The 13,941-nt window shown below is 50.9% G+C and overlaps 1 protein-coding gene across 2 annotated transcripts; it reads left to right on the plus strand.

Moving 5' to 3' along the window:
* Nucleotides 1-3,180: 3,180 nt before the first annotated feature.
* Nucleotides 3,181-13,232, plus strand: nudt4b (nudix (nucleoside diphosphate linked moiety X)-type motif 4b). 2 transcript variants are annotated; one of them, XM_028953996.1, is made up of 5 exons: nucleotides 3,181-3,543; nucleotides 8,926-9,036; nucleotides 10,180-10,224; nucleotides 10,331-10,418; nucleotides 11,314-13,232. In XM_028953996.1, exons 1-5 carry the CDS (start codon nucleotides 3,448-3,450, stop codon nucleotides 11,502-11,504), a joined length of 531 nt encoding a protein of 176 aa, XP_028809829.1. In that variant the 5' UTR covers nucleotides 3,181-3,447; the 3' UTR covers nucleotides 11,505-13,232. The 2 variants fall into 2 exon arrangements, with proteins under 2 accessions (XP_028809829.1, XP_028809830.1); XM_028953997.1 differs by having other exon boundaries at nucleotides 10,334-10,418.
* Nucleotides 13,233-13,941: the final 709 nt, after the last annotated feature.

Raw genomic sequence — 13,941 nt, forward strand, 5'->3', positions numbered from 1 at the left:
GATTCGAACCGGCAACCTTCTGATTACGGGGCCTCTTCCTTAACCACTGGGCCACCTCTGCCACCATCATCATCTGGAAACACCCCAAAATGAAAAAAAAATGAATAGGTCAGCATGACAGAATTTTTTTTTTTTTTTATTAAAATATGATCAGTATTTTCTCTACCAGAACATACTGATCGGTACGTTAGGATGGTAGTAACCTAGCGGGTAACACACTGGTTTTCAGCTTCGAACCATTGAATGACACAACACGATTACAAATGAACTGAGAGACCACCATGGCGTTCAGAGCAGGCTGGGTGTGAAGAAAGAACGTGTTCTCAGTGAGCACCCAGCAAGAGGGTTCCCCCCAGATGGAGGGAATTGTTCCATTCGAGTTCTCAGTTTGCTTGAAAGAACGCATCACAAAAGGGACATTTCACTCTTGATACTCTGAACAAATATACTAAGTCCTTTTCTTACAAGGACTCAGACTGAGTGAACAAACCCCAAGTAATTTCCCGAGCCAGTTTCTCAAAGAAAACCATAGGTGGGAACGGGCATGACAGTTGGGCGTTACTACGCTTATTACCATAATGGATTGGTAATCTTGTACGGAATTTCAAACCTGCTTGGGAAGTTTTGATGGACCGGAAAGAGGTAGTGGAGTTGGTCACGTCGGTCAAGTTCTCAGAATCCACCCTGTGCCCAATTCTAGAACACCGACAACTGCTCAGAGACACATTCCCAAAGCTGAAGTTGCGCCCAAAACACCGGCCGCATGTGCTGCATTGTCTGCGCCTGATTCGCTGTTTTGGGCCCCGAGTTGAGCGCTGGACAAATCAGACTTTAGGCAAAGCACAGCTATTTGAAAGGTGTTGTGCGCGATGTCCACAGTTTCAAAAACGTTCCACTCACCTTGGCAAGTAAGCGTCAGCTTCTGATGGCCCATTATCTGAACGGTCCAAGTCTCTTTCCATCACCTTTGTCTTAAGCAGAAGGTAAAAGCTGAACGAACATGTACATTGGATGATCTACAGGAGACTGCAGTTAAAAAAAAGGATCAGTGGCTTGCCTGATCTTTTCAGAATAATCAGTGTACTTGTCAATGCTAACAGGGTGGCCTTTCTTTGCAGAAGGCTTTCGTCATGGTACATTGAGCACCACAGGTGTTACGAGGTTTCTGAAACATGTGCAATTGAAACACTTGAGCCAGAAAAAGTGAAGTGATTGTGAAAAAACAGCAGCACACGGTGCACACAGTGAAATTTGTCCTCTGCATTTTACGTCAACCTTGGTGAGCAGTGGAGCAGCGTGTGGGGACGGTGCTTTGCTCAGTGGCACCTCAGTGGCACCTTGGCGGATCAGGATTCGAACCTGCAACCTTCTGATTACGGGGCAGCTTCCTTAACCGCTAGGCCACCACCTCCCCACTGAAGATATCACAGCTGGACTATGAGCATCAAATGTAAGGTTGGGAACAACCGTCAGAAACTACGATTGGCAGGTTGCTCTAAAGTCGCTGTGAACTAGTAGCCTAGTGGGTAACACACTCGCCTATGAACCAGAAGACCCGGGTTCGAATCCCACTAACTACCATTGTGTCCCTGAGCAAGACACTTAACCCTAAAAATTGCTCCAGGGAGACTGTCCCTGTAACTACTGATTGTAAGTCGCTCTGGATAAGGGCGTCTGGTAAATGCTGTAAATGTAAAAATGAACCAAAAAAAAAAACTCTCTCTGAGAAGGATAGAGACAGTTGGAAGAAGAACTTCTTGTGGCTGACGTCATGAAACAATGGGCAGTGTTTTTGGAAGATCAGGTGAGTTTCTGTATTTGAGGTTTATTCGTTTACTTAAAGATTAAAGGGTTACTCCACCCCAAAATGCAAACGGAAACCCCTGAAAGCCTCGATTTTGTCTTCGGAATACAAATGAAGAACTTTTTTTATGCAGCCTAACAGCAAGGTCAACGTCCAGACACCTAGCAAGGAGAAGACGAACGCTCTGGCATGACGTGGGTGTCGGTGATTTAAAGCCAATTTCAGTTTGGTGTGGGGGGGGGGACTTTCGTAGCGCGAATTCTCCCATGATTCCTACTGTCAAAATGTATTTATTTATTGTAAAGATCTTTGCAGAGTTTTACCGAATTACACGAACCAACCTGAAGAGTTCCGTTTTCCCGTCTTTGGATTAATACGCATCAAAGACAATTGTGTTGTACTGATCACGTGGTGAAGACCCTCCTAGACCAACTTGATAAAGTAATTATTTAGCAACTTGTTGAGTAATAAATGTATTAGCATTGTGTCCCTCAGCAAGACACTTAACCCTGAGTGTCTCCAGGGGAACTGTCCCTGTCAATACTGGTTGAAAGGCGCTCTGGATAAGGGCGTCTGCAGGGATGCGATCATCATTAAAGAAATAAATAGTTGGGGGTCCTTGTGAACCAGAACTGATCACTTCACCAATAGCAACATCGAGCACGTTGTAAGTCGCTCTGGATAAGGACGTCTGCCAAAGGCCTTAAATGTAAATGAATAATCAGTTTTAGCCTGTCGAAGTCCCCCCTTTTATCAGGTGACTGCTGGGGGGGTCGATTGATCACCCTGAGAGTCAGCTGAGGCAGAATAAACAAACATGTCACGTGCCAGGACATTGACACAAATGATGCCGAACAACAGGCGAATTACAACACGCTAATTACACGCATGACCAAGAGCTCGTTTCACCCCGCCCCTCTGTAATAATATTAAACTGTGACACCTCATCACGGGACACCATCCATTAGGTTCAGTTACTTCCTGCAGGAGCTTTCAGACTCAGGGTTATTTTTTGTGTCCCTGAGTGTCCCTTAACCCTGAGTGTCTCCAGGGGGGACTGTCCCTGTAACTACTGATTGTAAGTCGCTCTGGATAAGTGTGTAAATGTAAATGTAATGCTGTAAATGTGCCCACTGCTCACCAAGTGTGATGTTAAATACAGAGGACAAGTTTCACCGCGTCGCCGTGTGCTGTGCTGCAGTGCATCACAATCACTTCATTTTTTCACTGTGAAGTGTCTTGCTCAGGGACACGACGGCAGCAAGCGGGGTTCGAACCGCACGCCGCATCTCCGTGCCGAGGGGTGAAAGGTCAGCGACCAGCAGCAGCTGGGGGCGGGGCGCCGGTCGGGGGGCGGGGCGCGGACGGGTATTTAGGCTCGAGGAGCGCGCGGCGAGCCGCGTGTCAGCGCGACTGTCGTGCAGCGACGCGCCCGGCGGGAGACGACGGCAGGACCGCATGGAGAGAGGACAAGCGCGTCGGTCAATCTCGGCCCCGCACCGAACTCGCACGCCGACGCGCGCTTAGAACGTCGACGCAGCGCGGACTCTCGCGCCGGTGGGGAGGATCGTCGTCGTCATCATCACCGCCATCATCATCATCGTCGTCGTCGTCGTCACCAGCAGCCGCAGCGACGCAGCGCCATGAAGTTCAAGCCCAACCAGACGCGCACGTACGACGGCGACGGCTTCAAGAAGCGCGCCGCCTGCCTGTGCTTCCGGAACGACCGCGAGGACGAGGTACGGACCCGAACCGGCCCGGTTTCGGAGCTCCGCGCTCCGCCGCGGCCATCCAGTTCGGGCTGGTTTCGGAGCGCCGGGGGAGGGGGGCGGGGCCACGGATCCGCGCTTCACGCCGTCAGGCGCACGAGGCGGCGGCGCCTCGCTCCCTCGAGCGGGCTTCCGTTCCGACCGGCGGCGGCCGTGGGGACCGAGCGCGCGTCCGCGGGGCTCGTCCCCGACCGCAGCGGCCGCGCAGCATGAGCAGCGGGCTCGCCGGTTGGCCGAGACGTCGCGGTAAATCCCGAGGGACACCTGGGGGGGAGGAGTGCGGCCATTCGTTCCAAATTGTTCCTCCAGCCGTGGTCGAACCCGCGAAGGTGTGATGCCAGAAACGAAGTTCAGGAACTAAAGTTTAAAAAATATATATATATATATATACACACACACACACACAGCAGCAGCAGGGCGGATTACACGTCCGGTTCAAGCTCGTCTGCAGGGTGTGTGTGTGTGTGTGTGTGTGTGTGTGTGTGTGAGAACTTCACACATCCCTGCACCACACTCCCGACAGGCCATTTCTAGCCCAGAAATAAAGAAGAAAAGAAGACGGCACGCAGCAGCCTGGTCCTTTTCTCGGGACGACGTCTTCCCGGCCCGGTGGTGCGTGTTTACTGGTAAAATGCACCGTTTGCGCAGCCCCGGCGCGTGTCCGAGTGGAGAGTTCCGTTCTCGTATACGGGTCGTAGTGGCCTAGTGGGTAAAACACTCGCCTATGAACCACAAGACCCAGGTTCAAATCCATCGTGTCCCTGAGCAAGACACTTAACCCTAAGTTGCTCCAGGGGGGGACTGTCCCTGTAACTACTCGTTGTAAGGCGCTCTGGATAAGGGCGTCTGGTAAATGCCGTAAAAGTAAATGCCCACTGCTCACCCGGGCTGACTGTTAAATACAGAGGACGCGCTTCGTTGCGTCGCCGTGTCTCGCAATGACAATCACTTCACTTTCCGCTGTTACGGTTAAATGTAATATGTTGAATTGAGGCAGTTTTGGCAAAAGGAACTTTCTTTATACGTTCGGTACTTTGAAGAAGGTTTGAAGGTTTAATTATGAAGCCCATATTGATGAGGATAGAAGGAAACGTCACATTTGCGTCTAAGTGACCTATTCTGATGCATGTGGTGATTTAAGTAAAAACTGCGTGTTCAGTGTTATTAACTTTACCACTTTTAAGTTTAAAGTCGTCCAGAAATGTCCGACGTGGAAATGGCGGGAACTCCCGCCCAGACGTTGCTGGAACATCTGCAGGCGCGCCGAGCGACCCGCCATAAGCAACATTTAGTCCCGAGCTCCGATGGGCTGACCGATTCACCAGGGACTTTTACGTCCACGGGTTCGCTCTACTCGAGCGTCTGGCGCATCGGCATGTCGCCCCTCGGTCACCGACTGTTTCTCGTTAACCCGACTCGCCGAAACAAGGACGCTGGTAAACGGCCCGGAGCGCCGGAGTTGTAACAGCGAGGTATAAAGTGGAAAACAAAAAAAAAGAAAAAAAAAAAGTTTGTGTAAAAATTCTGTGATGTGATTGTTGAGAGAGGGTGGTAGTAGCCTAGCGGGTAACACACTCGCCTATGAACCAGAAGACCCAGGTTCAAACCCCACTTACTACCATTGTGTCCCTGAGCAAGACACTTAACCCTGAGTGTCTCCAGGGGGACTGTCCCTGTCACTACTGACTAAGTTGCTCTGGATAAGGGCGCTTCTCCCTCTGGGACGGATTGCGCGTTCATTTCCTGTGTGACTTCCCGGCTGTCCCCCCCCCCGACGGAGAGAGAGCGGACGCTCGGCATCCCCGGGAGTGGGCGTGCCCGACTGCCTCGCCGTGGCGACCCCCGGAGCACTCGCCATGCCGCACGAATATAAAAAATTCCGCGGTGAATTCAACTCTGTCTCCCGTATGCATGCAGGTTATTAAAAATGAACGCCGTTTGTCCCCGAGCGGATTTGTCCTCGCCAGAGAGACGCGCGGTTGCGTAACGGCGGCTTCGGGCCTGGCGCAGCACCTCGAGCGACGTTCGCCTTCCAAGCTCATCCCGGTATCGACAGACGTCCGTTATTTTTTTTTGCCGGCGGCTTCGCCGCGTCTGCTTGGAACGATAACGCTTGGTCCGAATTCCCAAAAGGCCGTAATTCCCGCCTCTCCCATCAGTCAAATGAAACAAAGATTCTTTCCTTTTTTTGTGACGTTCCTTAACTGGTGGTGGCAGTGGTGGTTCTAGCGGTTAAGAAAGCGGCCCCGTAATCAGAAGGTTGCCGGTTCGAATCCCGATCCGCCAAGGTGCCACTGAGCAAAGCACCGTCCCCACACACTGCTCCCCGGGCGCCTGTCATGGCCGCCCACTGCTCACCAACGGCGACGGTAAAAAGCAGCGGACCCGTTACACCGTGTGCTGTGCTGCAGTGTTTCACTTCACTTTTTTTTTTTTAAGCGGCTCCGTCGTTTCTGCAGATCTTGGGATCGGCGTGGAGGCCTGAAGTGGGCCAGGCGGACACCTGCTCTCCTCGGGAAGAGCGCCGTGGGTGTCAGTGGGCCGCCGGGGGAGGGGGGCGGCGGCGGCAACACGTGCTCGCCGCTCACGCGGCCGACTCCCACAATCCCGTTAGTGGCGCTCCGAGGCGGCGGCACCTTGACGCGCGTCACGGCGGATTACCTGCGCGCCGCGCCATCTGACATCGGGGGATCGGAAAAGCCGAACGGCCCGCCTGGGATGGCCTCTCACGCGCCGACGGTGCATCAGTTCACATTTCAACTAAAAAACAACAAGAAAAAAACGTGCATATTCTGCCGTAAAACAACAACAACAACATTTATTTCTTATATAGCCCAAAATCACATACAGTATGTCTCAATGGGCTTTGACAGGCCCTACAGTTGACACCCCCACACTTGACCCTTCTGCACACAAGGAAAACTCCACACAAAAAAAACTCTAGGAGAGAGAAAAAAAGAAAGGAAGAAACCTTGGGAAGGAGTGATACAGAGAGGGACCCCCTTCCAGGGTAGAGGGAGCCTGCAAACGGTGTCAGTGCAGGGTTGGATATGATATAATAATAATAAGTCCTACGGTTGTAGGGTTTGAGAAGTCCAGGATGTAGTCAGTGTCAAAACAATATCTCATATTTAATTTGAAAACCGCTGCAGTAATGATTTCCTTATGCAAGTACAAAGAAATGATCATCTCATGTACGGCTTCATGAAAACGACATAAAATCTGTGAAATTCATGTTCTGCATTTACCAGACGCCCATCAGTAGTTACAGGGACAGTCCCCACCTGGAGACACTCAGGGTCAAGTGTCTTGCTGAGGGACACAAGCGGGGTTTGAACCTGGGTCTTCTGGTTCATAGGCGAGTGTGTTACCCACCAGGCTACTGGGGGTCGGTGGTGGCCTAGCGGTTAAGGAAGCGGCCCCGTAATTAAAAGGTTGCCGGTTCGAATCCCGATCGGCCAAGATGCCACTGAGGTGCCACTGAGCAAAGCACCGTCCCCACATACGTCATCTGTCATAAAGTGAAGTGAATGTCACATGTGATACACAGCACACGGTGCACACAGTGAAATTTGTCCTCTGCATTTAACCCATCACCCTGAGTGAGCAGTGGGCACCATGACAGGCGTCCGGGGAGCAGTGTGTGGGGACGGTGCTTTGCTCAGTGGCACCTCAGTGGCACCTTGGCAGATCGGGATTCGAACCGGCAACCTTCTGATTACGGGGCCGCTTCCTTAACCGCTAGGCCACCACTGCCCCTAATGTCATGGCCGCCCACTGCTCACCAAGGGTGAGGGTTAAATACAGAGGACAAATTTCACCGTGTGCACCGTGTGCTGTGCTGCTGTGTACCACATGTGAAAATCACTTCACCCTAGTATGGACATTGCTCGCGCCGGAAGCGACCGTGCGTACTGTTCGTGATGGAAGATCTGGGCTCACTCTTTCCCGACGGGACTCACGCGTCGTTCATGGACAACGCCCACACCCGCCCGAGTTGCCGCTTCGCCTCGTTCACTTGCCGTTGCACATCGAGGAGGGAGAAGAGAGAGAGCGCATAAACTCCACCCACAAAAGGCTGTGATTCTAGCCGCGGGCGCCCTGTCCTTCGGGGAATCGAGGCGAATTGGAGTATTAAGTAAGAGTCCAGTGAAGCTCGCACCTGTTCATTAGGGACGCTCAAATCCTGCGGACATCTCTCAGTACGCCGCTTCGCGCCCACCGAGGAGCCACCGCGGCACCGCTGGCACGCGCAGGGTCGCCGGAGCTATTTCGCGCCGTGACATGACGCATGTGTTCTTCGGAGAAGTCTCAGAAAAGAATGGCGTTATAAATAAAGCCGCACAACAGAGGTCAGACCCTCAGCTCAGGTGCACTGCAGTGTGTGCCGGATTTTCACCGCGTGGTATCAAAATGGACAATGGAAACGGACCGTGAAGGAGTTTTTACGCAACGTTGCTCAGATATCATGAACATATCCTACACAACCTTCCTGCAGTTGGAATGTCATTATCATGTGTGATTGTATCATATTACGGGTCACCAAATATTATAAAAACTATATTATATATATATAGAAACTCGAGTAGTTTTTGGTCTACCAAAACACCTAAAAGCTGTTAATTACACTGCTTTTAAAAAAAAAATAAAGCACAGTGACACACTAGGTGCTGTTGGTACCTGGTCTGTGCCGGCTACCCGATCTCCAGACATGGAGACGGTGTTACTCGACGGCGTTGCAACTTTATTAAACTTTATTAAATAACTAAAGGCACCGCAGCACATTTTGACTAACTTGTAAACCACACTGCTCTGCTTTTCAACACGCCCACATCATGCTCACGACAGTGGGTTAAGGAAGCGGCAGAGGAGCAAAAGCACCGTCCCCACACACTGCTCCCCGGGCGCCTGTCTTGGCTGCCCACTGCTCACCAAGGGTGATGGGTTAAATGCAGAGGACAAATTTCACTGTGTGCACCGTGTGCTGCTGTGTATCACAACTGACAACCACTTCACACTTTGATCCATTTCAAAATAAAAGCCTGGCACACCCCGTTAAGAAGACCATGGCGATTGCCCAAGGCAATTGATGTCATTAAAGTTCAGAATGTGAACTTCTGCTCAAAATCTCTGAGCGCGATGGTAGTACATTATTTTATGACTAACATGAAATCGGAACGAGTCGGTACGTGCCGTCCGGCTCGGAGTTCATTCCAGTTAGGCCGAGGCACATCGCGTCCTGCACCGCCTGGGTCAGGATGAGCACAGATAAGGGCGTGACCGTACCAGGCAGTTCTATGGTCAGCCTGGCGTCCCTGTGATGTTTGGCCTGTCTCTCTGGCGTCCTGACAGGTGCTGCTGGTGAGCAGCAGCCGACACCCGGACCAGTGGATCGTGCCGGGAGGAGGGATGGAACCAGAGGAGGAGCCGTGTGGAGCTGCTGTGAGGGAAGTGTACGAGGAGGTACGTAAAGATTCAAACTCGCCAAAAAACATTATTTTTTTAAAAATATGGGTGGTAGTGGCCTAGTGGGTAACACACTTGCCTATGAACCAGAAGACCCAGGTTCAAATCTCGCTTACTACCATTGTGTCCCTGAGCAAGACACTTAACCCTGAGCGTCTCCGGGGGGGGGGGGGGCTGTCCCTGTAACTACTGATTGTAAGTCGCTCTGGATAAGGGCGTCTGGCAAATGCCGTAACTGTAAAAAGTCACGGTGAGTTTGAGACGAGTTATGTTGATCCTGTTAACTAAATTTCTATGTCACATTTAAGTATGAATATGAAACTTTTTTTTTTTTTTTTTTGTGTCACTGTGATTGAGGCGGCTCCCGCTGCCATGGTGATCAGGAAATGAATACGCGGGCAATTTTTCCATTGTGACGATTGCCACGCCGATGAGCCAGAGCCGCGTCCAAAAACAGACACCAGGCCAAACTGGGCCATGGTTCACATAACACCCGACTCCTGGGCTGTTATTTGCTAAAGACCCTGCTGTACGATAGTCACCACATTCTTCCCACCCCACCACGGCGGGCACAGGAGCCCCGCCCCATCTCGGCATCACATCCAGAATTCCGGAATTCTTTCCCAGTACCGACCTGTTACGGTCACACCCGGAGGTTTAACAAATCGGGATTGGACCAATTGCAGCAAAACGTTCCACTCTACTAAAGTTGAAAGGTCAAGGTTGCTGGGGGCGGGGCTAGGAATTGAATTAAATATGATGATGCAGGATTCATTTACATTACATTTACGGAATTTACCAGACGCCCTTATCCAGAGCGACTTACAATCAGCAGTTACAGGGACAGTCCCCCCTGGAGACACTCAGGGTTAAGTGTCTTGCTCAGGGACACGATGGTAGCAAGTGGGATTTGAACCTGGGTCTTCTGGTTCACAGGCGAGTGTCTTACCCACTAGACTACTACCACCCTACGGTTTGATGAAACCTCAGCACGACACGTGCATGATTTTATTTTCATGCGAATGACATAAAGCCGCGTATTCCGATTCTGCGCTTGAACACGGAAGTCCGTTTTCGCGTAGCGTACGTGGCGGCTGGTTGTTTTTCGGAGTGTCCACTCAGCTTCTTTTCCCGATGCAGGCCGGAGTCAAGGGCAAGCTGGGTCGTTTGCTGGGCGTGTTTGAGGTAAGGCTCAATTCCGTAATAAAACTGCCCTCGGTTCAGCAGCTCTACTCGTGCTTGGCAGTATTAGACGCGTCCTGTAAACCGCACGTTGGTTTGGTCCCAAAAGCAGAATCAGGATCGCAAGAACCGCACGTACGTGTACGTCCTGACTGTGACCGAGACCCTGGAAGCCTGGGAGGACTCCGTAAATATTGGTGAGTTGACGTAACCCCGCGAGCGTTTTTTCTTTTTTTTTTTTTTAAGTAATAAAATTTCAGAGGAAACGGAGGAAAGGTCACGGCGGTCTTTTAAATTTTTCGTGCGAAACACAAGCGGCGCCTCGCCTGCATCAGACGTCGGGATAAATCTTCCTTTACCGAGCCACCTGTTCCGGAAAAGGTCGTTAACAGGGTCGGAGCCTAACGGTAAAGGAGACCACCTTACTCTGTAAATAACACGCGCGGAAAGTGGCGTTTAATCCGGAACGCCGGCCCTTGTGGGCTTCCATCCTGTCACGCATACGCACCTCATTACATTCGCTACGTAACAGTCCCGAAAAGTGCTCAAATAAATAAATAATAAAGCGAAGTGATTGTCACTTGTAGCACCGCACATGGTGCACACAGTGAAACGTGTCCTCTGCATTTAACCCATCACCCTTGGTGAGCAGTGGGCGGCCATGACAGGCGCCCGGGGAGCAGTGTGTGGGGACGGTGCTTTGCTCAGTGGCACCTTGGCGGATCGGGATTCGAACCGGCAACCTTCTGTTTACGGGGCCGCCTCCTTAACCGCTAGGCCACCACCGCCCCAAAAAAAGAAGGAAGAGTTAAGTAACGGAGAACGTTTCGCGCAGAGGATGCTTGATGAAATTCAAGAGCATACCGCCGTGCTTGTTTACCAACAAGTGCGCTGGCCGTCCAACGCTATTTCTGCCCGGGTTGGTAAAGCTGTGTATTTGGATAAAGAAATGTTCTAAGTAAATGTAATTAAAAAGACATTAATAGAAGATGCAGTAGATATTGAGAACCGTTTACGTCTGACTGCGCCTCTTGACTCCCCCTGCTGGCGGTCGGTGGTATAACCTGCTGTTCTCTGCACCCCCACCCGCAGGCCGCAAGCGGGAGTGGTTCACGGTGGAGGAGGCCATCAAGGTTCTTCAGAACCACAAGCCCGTCCACGCCGAGTACCTGCGGAGACTCCGCCTCAGCTGCTCCGCCAGCTCCAACGGGAATTCGCTGCTGCCGCCGCCCAACGACAACGCTCCCTCGCGCTACGGCACCCCGGCGCCCGCCCGCAGATAGGACCGCCCGCACCGCCGGGCACCCGGGCCGTCCTCGTATATGCACATTTGTACAGAACTGACCGACCTCCATGTGCATGACCCTCACCACACCAACGCCGTTTTGTCCCGTCCCCCCCGGCGTCCCGGGCAAACACTAAAACCAAAGCCATAGCTGGCACTGTGCTAAAAGACTGCGTTTCAGGATGCCTTAAACAAGTTCCCTTGTTGCTGGTTGGTGGGTCGTTCGTGCCGTTCTTCATCGTCATGGTATAAGAGAGTGGTGGCTTTTACTTTACTCTACATTAGTTGTTGTGAGAAGATCGTCATGGCTGTCTGCTCGGGAAGTGGAGAACTACAGGAGACCGCGCCGAATGTTCGCGACAGTGAGAGATCTACCTCAGTTGGACTTAACGTTTAACGTTTCAGACAAATGACCTTTCGGAGGCGTGGCCTCGAGGACGTGGTTTGCCCGAAGCTTTTGTGAATCGTACACTACATGTCACCTGCTCCAGCATTCATAATCAGAGCCGTGACCTCGGACGGCCAGGCCAGGGACGTGTGGGCGGGGCTCCCTTCCCACAAGCGAGACCGTTGCACCCCGTTTTGATGGCGTTCCACCTCCACGCACACTATAGAAGAGCCTTCAGCCCGCAGATGTTTTAAAAAAAAAAAAAAAAGATGTCAGACATCCCTTTATCATTATCATGTAAAGATTTGCTGAAATGGGGGCGGAGTCTTCTCCAAACGTCTAAGCTGGAGTTTTTTTTTTTGTATATATTGTGAATCTGTAGGGTTTTCTTTTTGGATGTCTATTAGCCTTACATAGCTGATCTTTTTCTATTGGTTTTTGTTTTATTAATTAAGTAAAAAATTGATTGAACTGTTGGAGAAAACAATGTTTTTTGTTAGTTTTTTTTTTTTCATCTGCTATGAACAATGCGGTGCTTGAAGCTGCATTAAGGTGGTCAACAGGTGTCCCGCTGGGACGCTGTGGACCTAGTGTGGGACCACGTCGCCTGCTGACGACCCGTCTGTACCATGGAATCCCTGTCTGGACGTTAAGTGGCTTCTGGACCTTCTCCTCTTAAGGTGGTTTGAGGGACTGTGGTGGTCCGGGAGACCCCCGCCACCCAATTAGCTGCTGCCCGAACCGATCCAGCCGTCTGTCTGTAGTTCGGAGCGAGATATTTTTACGTTTGTTGGCCTCGGGTTTGGTTTTTATTTCATTTTATTTTTCTGCTTCCTTGTATAATTCTCCTGGACACAATGATGGATGGATGTATAAAACCAACTGCTGGAAATTCCTGGAATTCGGGAATTCGTGAAAATGCAGATCCCCGATTTGTCGCCTTGCCAGGCGTTGAATGATCAACCGTTTCTGTCAGTGCCAAGAAGCCAGAGAAGCCCGGAGTGACTCCCAGACGGAATGGGAGCTCGGAATGTCTTGTGTGGACTTGTGCGGAACTCGGTCCACGTCTCTCTCTGACATTTATAAAGAGCTTATTCCTGGATTTAGGAATGTGTGGGGGCGCGAGTTACATCGCGGTGGGAGCCGCGTGGGACAGGTTGACACTCGTTTTTTTTTTTTTTTAAGTCAAACACAAAAAGTGTTCTTTGTCTTCTTTTGAACACGCCAGTGTACAGTTGCGCAAAAACAAGGTCTGTTGCCGGAAGGCTGTACTCTGTTTTAAATTTCATTACGAAAAAAAAAAGAATAATAATAATAAAAAAAGAGAGGAGTACTTGATTGACCGTGTCCTGGTTTTTTATTTCCTCTCCTCTCCCACCTGGGGAATAGGGCCGCAGTCCGAGAGAACGCGCCAAAGGAGGAGGCGCGAAGGCCCGCCCACTCACATCATTCGTGGTGTTGATGAGGGGGGCGGGGCTTAGAGCTTTCCAGGATTTGTCCTGCCGGGGTCTTTCTGGAGAACTTGCCCACGTTTGTCTCTTTTGGACTTTATTGTTATAAGGTCGGTTTAGTGAGATACTGATATTTTAATTGCGCTGAACCCTGAGCTGGGTAACGGCTGCCGGAGCCCACACAGGCCATTGGGGTCAGGGGGCGGGGCACTAGCACATCAAAGAGTGAACACCTTTGAACAACTCAACAGTTGCCGGTTCTCGTAGTGTAAATGTCTTCAGGAAGAAACCAGAGAACCTAGAGGATCCCCACACCAACGCTTACCTGATATTTAATGGAATGGAAATCTCCATTTACTTTCAAATTCAATTAGCCTATTTTGGTGCAAACTAAATCACTTAACACAATTTACATTTACAGCATTTACCAGACGCCCTTATCCAGAGCGACTTGCAGTCAGTAGGTACAGGGACTGGTGACAGGGTTAAGTGTCTTGCTCAGGGACACAATGGTAGTAAGTGGGATTTGAACCTGGGTCTCCTGGTTCATAGGTGACCGTGTTACCCACTAGGCTACTACCACCTGTATTTAATAA

Source organism: Denticeps clupeoides, chromosome 15 (genome assembly GCF_900700375.1).
Source record: "Denticeps clupeoides chromosome 15, fDenClu1.1, whole genome shotgun sequence".
Classification (NCBI taxonomy): Eukaryota; Metazoa; Chordata; class Actinopteri; order Clupeiformes; family Denticipitidae; genus Denticeps; species Denticeps clupeoides.

Bases quoted from the DNA above. Each gene is read 5' to 3' on its own strand.
- nudt4b (XM_028953996.1), top strand. From the start codon at position 3,448: ATGAAGTTCAAGCCCAACCAGACGCGCACGTACGACGGCGACGGCTTC. The intron at 3,544-8,925 runs GTACGGACCCGA...GCGTCCTGACAG, and splicing joins GGAACGACCGCGAGGACGAG to GTGCTGCTGGTGAGCAGCAG. The intron at 10,225-10,330 runs GTAAGGCTCAAT...TGGTCCCAAAAG, and splicing joins GTTTGCTGGGCGTGTTTGAG to CAGAATCAGGATCGCAAGAA.